Here is a 14197-nt window from a genome sequence, read left to right on the forward strand (position 1 = left end):
TCCCAGCACTTGGGAGGCAGAGGCAGGCAGATCTCTGTGAGTTCAAGGCCAGACTGGTCTACAGAGCTAGGGCCAGGACAGCCTCCAAAGCCACAGAGAAACCCTGTCTGGAAAAACAAAAAACAAAAAACAAAAAAAAGAAAGAAAAAAAAAAGAAACCCTGACTAGGACTCTTACGTACCCTTCTGTGTGGAATGCACTGAGAACTACAATTCCTGAGAAATTAGAATTGTTCTGTTCCTAAAACAGGGGCACAATGTCACTAACTTCCATGTACTGTCTGGTTTGATAAGGCAGATACCAATGTCAATCCACCAAAAAATAGTCCCTTAGTTATGCAGTGAGTTCACACGGAGACTGCCTCAGCTAGATGAAAAGCAGTTCGAGAACCCGATGCCTGTGGAGCTTCCTGGTAGCTCTCTGCCCCTGATCCGCTCAGTGTGCACTGCTTTTGACCTTCATAACGGAACTGGCACAAAACGGAAGTCCAAAATAATAATATTCTTGTACCTGTAAGTGGGCCATCCAGACTTTGCATGCAATTCAAATACCTTGTAACTGCTGGAGGTGGTTTTTAAATAAGGATGAGGGGCTGGAGAGATGGCTCAGTGGTTAAGAGCGCTGGCTGCTCTCCCAGAGGACCTGGGGTTCAATTCCCAGCACCCACATGGCAGCTCAGAACTGTCTGAAACTCCAGTTCCAGGTTATCGGACTCCCTCACTCAGATGTACATGCAGGCAAAATACCAATGCACACTAAACAATAATAAATTAATTAAAAATAATAAAATATAGATGGAATCAATCTCTGGGCTTCACTTCTTTTCCCTCCTAATAAACGGTTAACGGTCAACCTTGACAAGTGAAGTTGTTTCAATTCAGTTTCTTTTTTAACTTTCTAAATTGTGTGTGTGTGTGTGTGTGTGTGTGTGTGTGTGTGTGTGTGTGTGTGTGTGCGTGCTCGCGCACGCAGGAGCCTGCCGAGCCCAGGTCTCAGGTCCCCAGGAGCTGGAGTTCCAGACAGCCTTGAACCTTAGGTCCTCTGCAAGAGCAGAGCAGGCTCTTCACTAATGAATGGTCTCTTCTGTCCTCACTCAAATTTCAGCTTGTGAATGGTTCAGCTGCCTACAAGTCTGAACCCTGGGTGACAAACTTAGGATGCTAAGCTTATCTACCAAGGAACCGTGTCCCAGTCACAGGATAGGGCCATTGCATCATGCCCAGCTAGGGGACACTCCTTTTTAAATTGTATGTAGAGAGTTCCCTTCCTCCCCAGGCAGAGAGAACTCCTCACCAAAAACATTTCCCGATGACTTGGCTGTAGCCCAGCAGTACCTATTACTCTAAACACATCACCCCCATGGGATACCCTTCTTCATCCTTTCAAAGTAACCCCCACTAGGTAGTCATCACCTATAAGCCAAGGTTCCAGGATAGCCTGCTCTACATGGTGAGCTCCAGGACAGCCAGGACTACATACAGAAACCCTGCTTCAAAACAATAAAAAATTTAGTTATTTAAATAATAGCATTGATTTAAAAGTAAAATTTAACTGTGAAGCCTGTGTTTATATCTGTTAAAGCCTGAAAACCTTGTTTTTTTTTATTTATACCTTTTGAACTTTACTTTTTTCCGCCTTTAATTTAAATTAGAATCAAGCTTGTTTTACATGTCAATCCCAGTTCCTCCTCCCTCTCCTCCTCCCCTGGCCTGCACTGACCCCCCCCTATCCCATCCCCTTTCTGCTCCCCAGGGAGGGTGAGACCTTCCATGGGAGATCTTCAAAGTCTGTCATATCATTTGGAGCAGGGCCTAGACCCTCCCTCATGTGTCTAGGCTGAGAGAATATCCTTCTGTGTGGAATGGACTCCCAAAGTCCATTTGTGTACTAAGGATAAATACTGATCCACTACCAGAGGCCCCATCGATTAACCAGACCTCCAAACTGACACCCAGCTATCAGTCTGGGGTCCATGAGCAACCCCTTGTTCAGGTCAGCTGTTTCTGTGGGTTTCTCCAGCCTGGTCTTCACCCCTTTGTTCATCACTCCTCTCTCTCTGCAAATGGATTCCAGAGTTCAGTTCAGTGTTTAGCTGTGGGTGTCTGCTTCTGCTTCCATCAGCTACTGGATGAAGGCTCTAGGATGGCATTTAAGGTAGCAATCTCATTATCAGAGAATGGGATTTAAGGTAGTCTCTCCACCATTGCTTAGATTGTTAAGTGGGGTCAACCTTGTAGATGGCTGGACATTTCCCTAGTGTCAGATTTCTCTTCAAACCTATAATGGTTTCCTCTATTATGGTATCTCTTTTCTTGCTCTCCTCTATTCTTCCCCTGACTCGTTCTTCCTGCTCTCTCCTATCTTCCTCTCCCCTCCTCTTTTCCCCTTCTCTTTCTTCTAACTCCCTCTTCCTTTCCCCCTACCCATGCTCCCAATTAGTTCAGGAGATCTTGTCCCTTTCCCCTTCTCCAGGGGACCACATATGTCTCTCTTAGGGTCCTCCTTGTTTCCTAGCTTCTCTGGAGGTGTGGATTGTAGGCTGGTAATCCTTTTCTCTTTGTGTAAAATCCATATATGAGTGAATACATACATGTTTGTCTTTTTGTGACTGGGTTACCTTACTCAGGATGGTTTCTTCTAGTGACATCCATTTGCCTGTGGATTTCAAGATTCCATTGTTTTTTTTTTTCTGCTGAGTAGTACTCCATTGTGTAAATGTACCACATTTTCTTTATCCATTCTTCAGTTGAGGGGCATCTAGGTTGCTTCCAGGTTCTGGCTATTACAAATAATGCTGCTATGAACATGGTTGAACAGATGTCCTTGTTGTATGAATTTGTATCTTTTGGATATATGCCTAAGAGTGGAATTGCTACATCTTGTGGTAGACTGATTCCCATTTTCCTGAGGAATCTCCATACTGATTTCCAAAGTGGGTGTACGAGTTTGCACTCTCACCAGCAGTATAGGAGTGTTCTCCTTTCTCCACATCCTCTCCAGCATAAATTGTCGTTGGTGTTTTTGATTTTAGCCATTCTGACAGGAACAAGATGTTATATTAGAGTTGTTTTGATTTGCATTTCCCTGATGGCTAAGGATGCTGAGCACTTTTTAAAATTTCTTTCAGTCATTTTAGATTCAGCTATTGAAAATTCTCTACTTAGTTCAGTACCCCACTTTTTAATTGGAGTATTTGGTGTTTTGGTGAGTAGCTTCTTGAGTTCTTTGTATATTTTGGAAATCAGCCCTTTGTCAGATGTGGGGTTGAATATCTTTTCCCATCATCTCGTTGAGGCAGGACCAAGACACTTTCCCACCCTTCCACACCCCTGTGTCTAGGCTGAGCAAGGTATCTCTCCATATAGAACGGGCTCCACTAAATCAGTTTGTGCATTAGAGTTAGATCTTGGACCCACTGCCAGTGGCATCATATATTGTCCCAGCTGCACCATTGTCACCTATATTAAAGGAGTCTAGTTCTGTCTTATGTCAGACCAGAGTCTGTGATCTCTCACTATCTCCGGTCAGCTGATTCTGTGGGTTTCCCTATCATGGTCTTGATTTTTGTCCTCCCTCACTTTGATTGTACTCCAGGAAGTTGGCCCAATGGTTAATTGTGAATTTCTGCATCTGCTTCCACCTGTTTTGGAAGAGGGTTCTAGCTTCTCTGGGGTTGTGGATTGTAGGCTGGGATCTTTTGCTTTATGTCTGGTATCCACTTATGAGTGAGTACATACTATATTTGTCTTTCTGGGTCTGGGTTACCTCACTTAGGAAGGTTTTTTTTCCCTAGTTCTATCCATTTGCCTGCAAATTTTAGGATGTCATTGTTTCTTACCACTCCATTGTTTAAATATACCACATTTTCTTTATCCATTCTTCAGTTGAGGAGCATCTAGGTTGTTTACAAAATCTGGCTATTATGAATAATGTTGTTATGAACATAGTTGAACTAATGTCCTTGCGATGTGAATGTTCCTCCTTTGGGGAACCCAAGTCTTTAATATATACTCTGTGTGTGTGTGTGTGTGTGTGTGTGTGTGTGTGTGTGTGTGTGTGTGTGTGTGTGTGTCCCTCCCTTCCCCATCCCTCCCTCCCTCCTTCCCTCTCTCTTGTTTCTACATTTAAAAAATACATTTTAATTAAAATACAATAACATCACTCTCCATGCATCTGGACATCTGGTTTTTCCAGCATCGTTTATCGAAGATGCTGATTTTCTCTCATGCATGGTTTTTGCCTCTCTGTCAAATATCAGATGGTTGTACTCAAGCTTAGGTCTTCTTTTCACTCCATTGGTCTACATGTCTGCTTTGTGCCAGTACTATAGCTCTATCAATGGATTTTGTGGTCTGGAATGGCAACTCCTCCAGTATTTTCATTTTGTTCAAGATTGCTTTGCTGTGTAGGGTCTTTTATGGTTCCATACAAATTAGGGTTTTTTTTCTATTTCTATGAAGAATGTTGTAGACATTTTGATTGATATTGCATTGAATCTGTAAATTGCTTTAGGTAGGATGGTCATTTTTACAATATGATTTCTACTTTAAATGTCTATTTTCTCAATTTTTTTCTTTAAAAAAGTTTTCATTGTAGAGGTCTTTTGCCTCCTTAGTTAGGCTTACTTCAAGATATTTTACTGTCTTTGATACTCTTGCAAATGGGAATGTGTCTGTGATCTCTTTCTCGATATGCTTCTTGTTGGTGTATAGAAAGGCTATAAGTTTTATAAGTTGATCTTGTACCCTGCCATTTTGCTGAAACTGTTTTATTTCTAGTTTTTTTGGTGGAACCTTTTGGGATCATTTATATATAATACTATATATCATCTTCAAAAAGTGTGTTTATTGATTTATCTATGTTGAAGCAACCCTGCACTTTAGGGAAAGCCAACTTGACTATGGTGATCATATGTGCCTGTATTCTGTTTGCTGTTTTCCCCCTCCTATGTCTTTACCTGGTTTGGGTATTAGAATAAAACTGACAACCAATTTGGGAGTGATCCTTCCACTTACATTTTTTGAATAATTTAAGAAGTACTAGTTGTAGTTCTTTGAAAGTCTGGTAGAATTCTGCTGTGAATTCATTTGGGACTGAGTTTCTTTAGACAGCAGGCCTTTCATTACTATATCGGTCTCCTCTTGTCTTTGGGGTCTGTTTAGGTTATTAATCTTAGTTTAACTTTGGTAGTTTGGATGAACCAAGAAACTCATCTTTTTGTTTCAGGTTTTCCAATTTAATGAAGTATAGTAGGTTTTTTTTAGGTTTTTCCTTATAACAGTCTGTGTTTCTTTAGAATTTGCTGTAATGTTTCCCTGCTCATTTCTGACTTTGTTAACTTGTATTCTTTTTTGTTGTTGTTACTTGGACCAAAGGTCTCTTGATCTTGTTTTTCTTCTCAAAGAAACAACTTTTTATTTAAATGTTATTAATTTGATCTTTGTTATAACTTGTTGCCATCTATTGGGTTTGGGGTTGGTTCTTGTTTTTTTTCCAAATTCTTGAGTTGTAACATTAAATCATTTATTAGTATTTTCTAATTTTTTAATGTACTTAGAGCAAGCCATAAACTTCCTCTTAGAAATGTGTCCCAGTTTTGTTGTATTGTGTTTTTATTTTCATTTGGCTCCAGGACATTTTTCTTTCTTGATTTCTTGGACCTTATTAGTTTTGTTTGCCGTTGATTTTCAATTATATTACATAATGGTTGGCTAGGATACATGAAATTTAAATTTTACTGTATTTATTAAGGTTTGTGTCCCGGCATGGGGTCTCTTTTAGAGAGGTTTCTATGTTGTGCTAAATATGTATTTGTTAAGTGTCTGGGTGGAACATTATGTAGATGTGTTATGTCTATTTGATGTAAGATGTCACTTAATTCTGAGGTTTCTCCTTTTTTTCTTTTTCTTTTTTTTGGTCCAGATGACCTAGCTATTGGAAAATGTGGTGTGTTGAAAGGATATACTATTACCAGGTTTATGTTAGTTAATTTGTGCCTTTAACTCCATTAGTATGCTATGAAATTAGGTATACCTGAGTCTGGTGCACACATGCTTAGTGTTGTAATAGCTTTCGATTAACTGATCCCTTGGTTAGAATGAAATGCCCTTGAAGTCTATTTTGTCAGATACTAGGATGGCAATTCTGGCTTGAAATAAAAATAACTTTTCCTTTTTTTCCCTTTAAGGTGGCACATGCCTATCTTTAAAGCTAAAGTGAATTTCTTATGGACAACAGACAGATGGAGTTTGTTTTTCTGGTTTTTCTTAATCTATCCAGCTTTTTTGGAGGGGGAGTATTGCATCTTACTATGTAGCTCCAACTGGCCTGAAACTTGCTATGCAGACCAGGCTTGTCTTGAACACATAAATACACATTTGCCTCTGTGCTGAGTGCTGGGATTAAGGAAGTATGCCACCATGCCCAGCTAGCCTATGTCTTTTGATTAAAGAGTTGAGGCATTTAATATTTGGAGTTATTATTGAAAGTTATTTTGGTACCATTTTGCTGGTTTGTGTTCTTGTGATTTGTATTTCATATTTGTAAAATTGCTTTGGTTGAGTTTATTCCTCTTTTCAATTCAAAATATTGTTTCTATTACTCTGTTTAACATTTTTATTGTTGGGTAAGAACCTTTTAGACTGTATCATTGAAAGTCTTTCTCGTTCAACTATGGCTTATAGTTGTGCTGGATATAGTAGTCTAGGTAGGCAGTTGTGGTCTTTTAGAACTTGTGAGTTCAGTGTTTCAAACTCTTCCAGATTTCACAGTTTCCACTGAGAAATTATGTGTTTTTCTCTGGTGGATTTTCCTTTATAGGTAATTTTTATTTTCTCTTACAACTTTCAATATATTTTCTTTATTCTGTATATTTGTTTTAATTATGATGTACTATACAATGTTTCGTTTTCTGGTCTTACCTAGTTGGGATTCTGTGTTTCTTATATCTGTATGGGTATGTCTTTCTTTAGTTTGGGGATGTTTTCTTCTGTGACTTTGTTAAAGACCTAGTCAATGTAATTGACCTGGGCTTCTCATGGTCTTTTGGGGGTGTCCCATATTTCTTGCATATTCCTTTCCTGTGTTTAATTTTTTTCATGTTTTTTGCTTATTTGACATAGGTCCTGTGGTGGTTTGAATGAGAATGGCCCCCAGAGGTTCATATTTGAATACCTGGACCCCAGCTGATAGAACTGCTTGGAAAGGGTTAGGCAGTGTGGCCTTGTTGGGGGTGCGCCAAAAGCCTCCCGCCATCCTCCATGTGCTCTTTGCTTCTATCCTTGGACTGGAATGTGTGCTGTCTCTGTTCCAGTGGCATGTCTGCGTGCCTCCTACTACGATGGTAATGGGTTTCTAACCCTCTGGGACTGAAGTCCCAATTAAATACTTCTTTTTTAAAAGTTTCCCTTGGTCACTGTGTTTTTTTCCAGCAATAGGGAAGTGACAGAAACATTTATCTTTGAATCTTAATAGTCTATCTTCTACCAGATTCATTCTATTATAAGGCCTTCACCTGAGTTTTCTCATTGGGATATTGAATTTTTCAACTTCATCTTTACTTCAGCTTGTGTTCACATCGGTATTTCTACCTACTAAGTCCAGCTTTCAAATACTGAATTATATTTGTCATCTCATTCAGTCACATATTTGTAGTTTCTTGAACATCACTCAGGTGCTTGTTGTTCTTTTGGAAGTTCAGTAAAGTGTTTATTTCTGTCTTCTTTCAAGTTCTTGAATTCTTTGATAGAGTTTATGATTGTTCCTGACATTCATCTAGGCAGTACAGAACACTTCTTCAGGACTAGTGGGTTTGATGGAAAACACAATGTCTTGGCCATTCGTATTGCTTTTATTTTTGTGATTTGACCTGAGCATGTCTGATGTGATATTCTGGGCTTCCTTAGATTGGGCCAATAAAAGAGGTATGTGATCTGAGCTGGGCCAGGTAAAGCTGGTGGATGAGCTGTTTAATTGGACCTGGCTAACTAACACGGCTCTCAAAGAATGGTGTGGAACTAGGCCTGAGAGTATAGAGATAACAATGTGCTGAGGAAATGACATAAGAGGAAAGGAGAGCTCACAAGTCAAGGATGTCTCTTTAACAAAGCAGGTTTGCAGGGCACAAGTCCAGAACTAGTCCTAGGGGTTTGGAGATGGTCACAGGCAGGGAGGGGCATGGTAAAGGGAAGAAGTGACTTACCCAACAAAAGCAGCTCCCAGGCCATGAGTCTGGAGCTAGACTTGTGGGTTTGTGGATGGTGACGGGTGAGGGGAAAACAACGCAAAGAGAAGAAGCGACTTAGCAGCAAAGGTGGCTCGCAGACCTTCCATGTATTCTGAAGACTTATAATGATCTTGGCTGTCACTGTAACATACCTGGGGAAAAGAACTTCAATTGAAGAATTACCTCCATCAGACTGCTATGTGGGCATGTCTGCAGGACATTTCTTGACTGCTAATATCAAGTCCTTGGGCAGGGCTATCCCCAGGCAGATAGCTGGACACAACCTGAAGCAGCATTCTTCTGTGACTTCTGATTCAAGCTCCTGCCTGGAATTCCTGCCCTGACTTCACTCAATGACAGACTGTAACCTGTAAGCTAAAGTAAACCCCTTTCCTTTTGTTCACGGTGTTTACCATAATGACAGGAAAAAAGAGAAAAAAAAAAAACTAGAACAAAGCTCCAATGAGTTATCCTGGTATTTGTTGTAAGGTTCCCTTTCGTCAACCAACCTAACTTAAAGAAAGAGAAAACAGAATGCATAAACATTAAACTGTTTTTAAGTCTATTTTGATAATTTTTTTTTTTTTTTTTTGGTTTTACGAGACAGGGTTTCTCTCTATTGTTTTGGAAGCTGTTGGTCCAGCCCGGCCTCGAACTCAGAGATCCGCCTGCCTCTCTAGTGCTGGGATTAAAGGTGTGCGCCACCACCGCCCGGCTTATTTTGATAAATTTTAAGTGTGACAAATGGCAGGTTATCATAAAGTACAAGTTCAGATCAAACCTTTGGCACTCAATTTTTGAAAGGCAAATCTATTACCTTTCAGATTCTTACTGAACACTTTTATTATCTTGTTACACTATGCACAAAGACAATGCAGTACTCACGGGCTGCAGTATTCTAAAGAGTGGCACATGGTCTAGGTGAATGTTTACCCCATATTTTTGTCAGGTCTGTTTCTGTATGGTCAACATTCTCTTCCTTCCAACTACAGAAGCACAATTCCCTGCACAGCTCCTTCACTGGCATTACCACCAGTTACACTTCCTTCTATGAACCGAATCTCTCCAGAAAGGTCCAATGAAGTAAACACATACTCAACTCTCAATCTCCATCTCACTAGAATCGCTTGATGCATACATGATGTTCCACAGATAATGTGTGAATGAATAAACAGCATAAGGGCTTAAAATTTCTCTAATAGTTAATCATTTTATTAAAATTAACTCTTAAAAACAGTGTCAAAGAATGCCAGACCACTCTACTTAAATAGGCCAAACTAAAAGAAAACTCTAACAGATAACATTTCTTTTACACATGTATTTCACAGCATGAGTACCACATTGCCATCAGAGAAAGGTGCTTTATACCATTATGTATTACTATTCACCACATGGGCATTACACATTCTCATTACATGATGAGACAATTTGCTGGTAAACACTTAAAACATACACAGACACTGGTTTCAATATTACAACATACTTTTGGTCATAATGAAGGAAATACATCAAAATATGACATTGGCTAATATTTTACAAGCAAATAATATTTAACGCTGCATAGTTTATACAATAGGCTGTGGCAATAAATAAAATCACCAATCTCATCAACTGGCCACAAAAAGCCTAACATTCATTTAGTTGATATGAAATGGTCTACTGGTGTAGTTTCAACATAGCCTTAAATGTGCCTTATTAACCTTAGATACATGAAAAGAAAAGGTACTAAACTGGACTAAGAAGGTATGTTTTGCTTTACTACAAATACGCATGTCTAACATATTACATTCCTGACATAAAGGCAAATATTTTAATAGAAAAACTAGCAGTCCAAAAAATGTCAATGTGCAAATCGTGAGGAAAACATTGCATTTAAATTTGCACTCATTTGCAAGTTACAGTACTAGTTTGGTATAAAGACTAACAGGAAAAATATTCAGCAGGGAAGAATGAGAATGACTGGGCAATGCTCCACAATTAAGAAGTGTTTCTGGTGTCTAGAGCATCTAACACCTCATGACTATCCTTCATTCGACAAAGGAGACAGCGGCATGCTTCATCCATGATGAGAACAGGAAGAAAAACCTGAATCAGCAATGTTTTCTTCCTCAATTTGGTATAAAGGCCCTGTTCATTATTTTAACTTACTGTTAGCTAACCTCAAATGTTTCTGAATCAGGTTTGATACATGATGTAAAGAATAGCTTCCCTTCATACAATACAAGGTTGATTGATTTTTTTTAATATGTCAGTGTTATGACAAGGTACATGCACTCTACCAACCTGCAGAGGCAACACTCAGGTACAGTAAAGCCCAGCTTGTATCAAATTCCACAGAGATTCTCTGTGTTGCTTTTCAAGGTGTTAACAGTGTCTTGGAAAGCGGAATTGCCTAATTCTTGAATTACATCTTTTAGCTGATAGGTATATAAAGTAAACCCCCAATCTTTCAAACTACAGAATGTCAAGAATCCTATTAGGGATGTTAAAAGCACTGGGAAGAACTCTGGTTTTCAGTGTGCCATCTGCACCACAGGAGAACAGTCGATTGTCCTGGCTGATGTCAATCTGCATTACTCCAGCTCCAATGTTACGGAATATGGACTGCTTAGCATGTTCATTCTTAAATGAATGAATCAGGCCATGACCTGTCAATCTCCATACCTAGTTTAAAAAGAAAATAAATATGGTCAGTTATTAAAATGAGAGACCCAAAGTAAAAGTATGGCCCTCTCTTCTATTCCTTGACCTAACTACATACACCAACGTCCAACATTCTGCTGACTGTTTTCTTAAACAGTCTACCTAACAGGTAGTGATATTATCACTCACATAAGTCATAGCCTATCCTTAGACTCACTGCTTCTTCCTCCAAATTTCTTTCTTCGCTTTCTATTATAGTTTTATATTTCACACACACACATGCATATATACATATATACCACTAATTCAGCCAATATTTAATCCAACAAAATATGTTTCCATGTGAAGCTAGGCCTAATGTAACATAAAAGGAATCTGGACCAGGTGGTGGTGGCACTCGCCTTTAATCCCAGCACTCGGGAGGCAGAGGCAGGCGGATCTCTTTGAGTTAGAGACCAGCCTGGTCTACAAGAGCTAGTTCCAGGGCGGCCTCCAAAGCCACAGAGAAACCCTGTCTCGGAAAAACAAACAAATAAACAAACAAACAACCCCAAAAAACAAAAAAGAAATCTGGTACTACGTCACCCACCTGGAAACATTCCTCCAGCTATGAGGACAGAGGTAGGGAAAAGTCAGAAAATTCTGAGGTAACAAACTAATTTTGTCAAATGTATCCACGTGTTAATTAGACCCACATACTTGGGGCTGGTGGCGTACCTTGTTAGTGAGTACTTGTCTGGCATCATGAGGTTCTGGACTCAAATCTTCATCATTACAAAACAAAACCTCAAACCATTTTACTCAAAATAAAGACCCCTTTTGTTAATATTTTGTGATGCTGGGAATGGAACCCAGGATCTTGCACATGTAAACAAGTACTGTACCACTCAGTTGCCCCCCAGCCCTCTCCAGATTCATAGTAATGATAACTTGAGAGTCCAGTGAATTTGATTATTAACTGGATTTCCAAAGCAGGATGGTTTAGAAAGACCCATACAGAAGTGAGGGCTGGCTATGGTTGCATGTCAAGGACATCCAGTACCCCACAAGGCCTCCATTTCAGAGTACAAGAGCTGTGTTTTCTCTTTCCTAACAGTCTTGAAAACAGAAATGTGCTTACTTACTTTTATATTGCCTTCAGCAGAGCCTGTAGTAAAGTATTCCTCACAGGGGTCCAAAGCCAAAGCCTTAATAGCTGAGTCGTGTGCCTGGAAGGTGTGCATGAGCTGTCTCTGTCTTATGTCAAAAATGCAGATGTATCCTTTTCTGCCTCCAGAGATTAGGAGCTGTTGTTTGGGGGCATACTGAAGTACTGTGGAACCATGGTCATGACATGTGAAACCTGAAAAGAGAAAAACACCAAGAGACTTTCCCAAAACAACTTCTAGTGTTTGGTTCTGATATTTAAAATACAGCACTTTTTCATTCCAAGTGTTATGATTTGTTTAGAAAGTGTCTCCCAACAGGTTCATATGTTGAAGATTTGTCCCCAGCTACCTGGTACAGGAATCCAATCACTAAGAGATGACAGCCATGAGGGCACTGGCTTCAGCTCTTGATTATACATGGAAAGATTCATAATTTGATGGCATTACTGGGAAACTGTGGAGGGTGGGCCTGGCTATGGGAATAGATCACTGGAGGCATGCTCCTTTGGACCATGTTTTCCTACAGCCTTTCCTTCTGCTCTGCTTCCTGTCTACCTTGAGGTGTGGTGAGGTCTACCTCATCACATGTTCTCTGATGTGACGTTTTACCTCCTCACAGCCTGGGAAACATGGAGCCAGCAGACTATGAAGAGAAACCTCTGGAACCCTTAACCACAACACACTCTTCTTCCTTTAGTTGTTTCTGTCAGATATTCTGCACAGTCACAAAAGAACAAACAGAAAAACTAAAGAGCATCCATCTTTTAAGCCATGGAATTTCTGAACTCCTGTAATTAAAGTGCTGAGTGATGCTAGAAAACAATTTCTACCCATTATATCAACATGAAACATGAACAGAAAAATCACGCTTAAATCTAAGTCCTAAATTCTACGCCTCATGCACTATGGAGAAGCACCCTATATGGGAATGGCACACTAACCCTCCTTAATATGTATTGCACACAGGTTAAATCCAAGTGTTTCTAATAGCATGTAGAAGCAGAAGTGGAGTCCAAGTTTCTCAGAGCTCTCACTCTCTTCATCACTACCCAGCAGCATTTACCCCACCCGATGCTGTCCTCATCCAAGATCCCTACGGCTAAGAATACTCAACCTCATGCACCTGAATACTTCCAGTCACAAGCTAAGGAGCTGTCTGTCCTGCTACCGCTTGGATGAGTGTCTCCAAATAATCTGGCTCATGGCACCACTGAGGAGGTGGTAGCAGGGCTTTTAGGAGATTAGGGCCTCGTGGAAGGAAGACAGGCCTCAGGGAGCTTCAAGGGGCTCCTGGTTCCTCTTCCCTCTGCTCCTTGGCAGTCATGGGGAGAGCAGCTTCCTCCACCTCACGTTCCCTCCATGAAGTGCTTCTCTGCCATAGACTCAAAGAACAAACAACCAGGGATTGAACCTGTTAGCCAAAATAAACCTCTTCTCTCTGTATACAATCCTTCACATCAACCTGTAAGCAAACTCTGGGTTCATGAAGTAAAATCAAACCTGGAGAGCATTCCTTTATAATACGTCAAAAATCACACCTTAACTCACCGTGAATGAGGCTGTTTCCAGGTGATATTAATGTGTCCCAGAGGCATACATTTCTTTTAAAGAAATAACAAAGTACATCAGAAACATTCTAAAATCATCGATAAGGACAAATTCTGTCAAGAAAAATATTTGTACTTATTTGAGATTTTCAACTAGTATGGGGGTGATTTATTTCTTCTAAGAGTTAATCCTTTCCAAAACTACTATCGGACTGTTTCTTAAGGTTCCTGTCATTGCATCCCCAGCCCCCTCTCTCTATTACCCTCTGCAGAAACTGGAAAATGACTTCCTCAGAAGAAGGTTACTTCTTTATCCTGGGGAAGTAATCACTTCCAGCAAACAGGCACTAACTAGTCATAGTATGCAGCTAATGAAAACAGTGTGAGGGGGAAATGCAAAGAATGACGACTATAGCATGCCAAACACTTAGTATTACTAAAACACTTCATAATGATAGCTTTTTTAAAACACTAAACTACTTCAGCATAAAATGTAACTGTTACTACAGACTACATTAGGAGAAATTTTTGTTTTGTTTCTTTCTGGTAAGGAAAGTCATCGCAAGGATTACAAAACATTAAAAATAAAAATCCTTGGATTAAAAAAAACCTACTAAAAGAAATCCTTACTTTCT

General features: G+C 39.8%; 1 protein-coding gene across 2 annotated transcripts in view; it reads right to left on the reverse strand.

Annotated features, from left to right (window-relative positions):
- Window positions 1-9414: 9414 nt before the first annotated feature.
- Window positions 9415-14197, reverse strand: part of Dmxl2 (Dmx like 2) — a 111994-nt gene continuing 107211 nt past the window's right edge. For both annotated transcript variants that reach the window (XM_040729786.1, XM_040729787.1), the window contains 3 exons: window positions 13564-13616; window positions 11992-12209; window positions 9415-10888 (listed from right to left, as the gene is read on the reverse strand). In XM_040729786.1, coding sequence (XP_040585720.1) covers window positions 10679-10888; window positions 11992-12209; window positions 13564-13616 — 481 coding nt within the window. In that variant the 3' untranslated portion in view covers window positions 9415-10678. The remainder of the gene's footprint in view (window positions 10889-11991; window positions 12210-13563; window positions 13617-14197) is intronic.

The sequence above is a fragment of the Mesocricetus auratus genome, unplaced genomic scaffold, assembly GCF_017639785.1.
Source record: "Mesocricetus auratus isolate SY011 unplaced genomic scaffold, BCM_Maur_2.0 Super-Scaffold_100022, whole genome shotgun sequence".
Classification (NCBI taxonomy): Eukaryota; Metazoa; Chordata; class Mammalia; order Rodentia; family Cricetidae; genus Mesocricetus; species Mesocricetus auratus.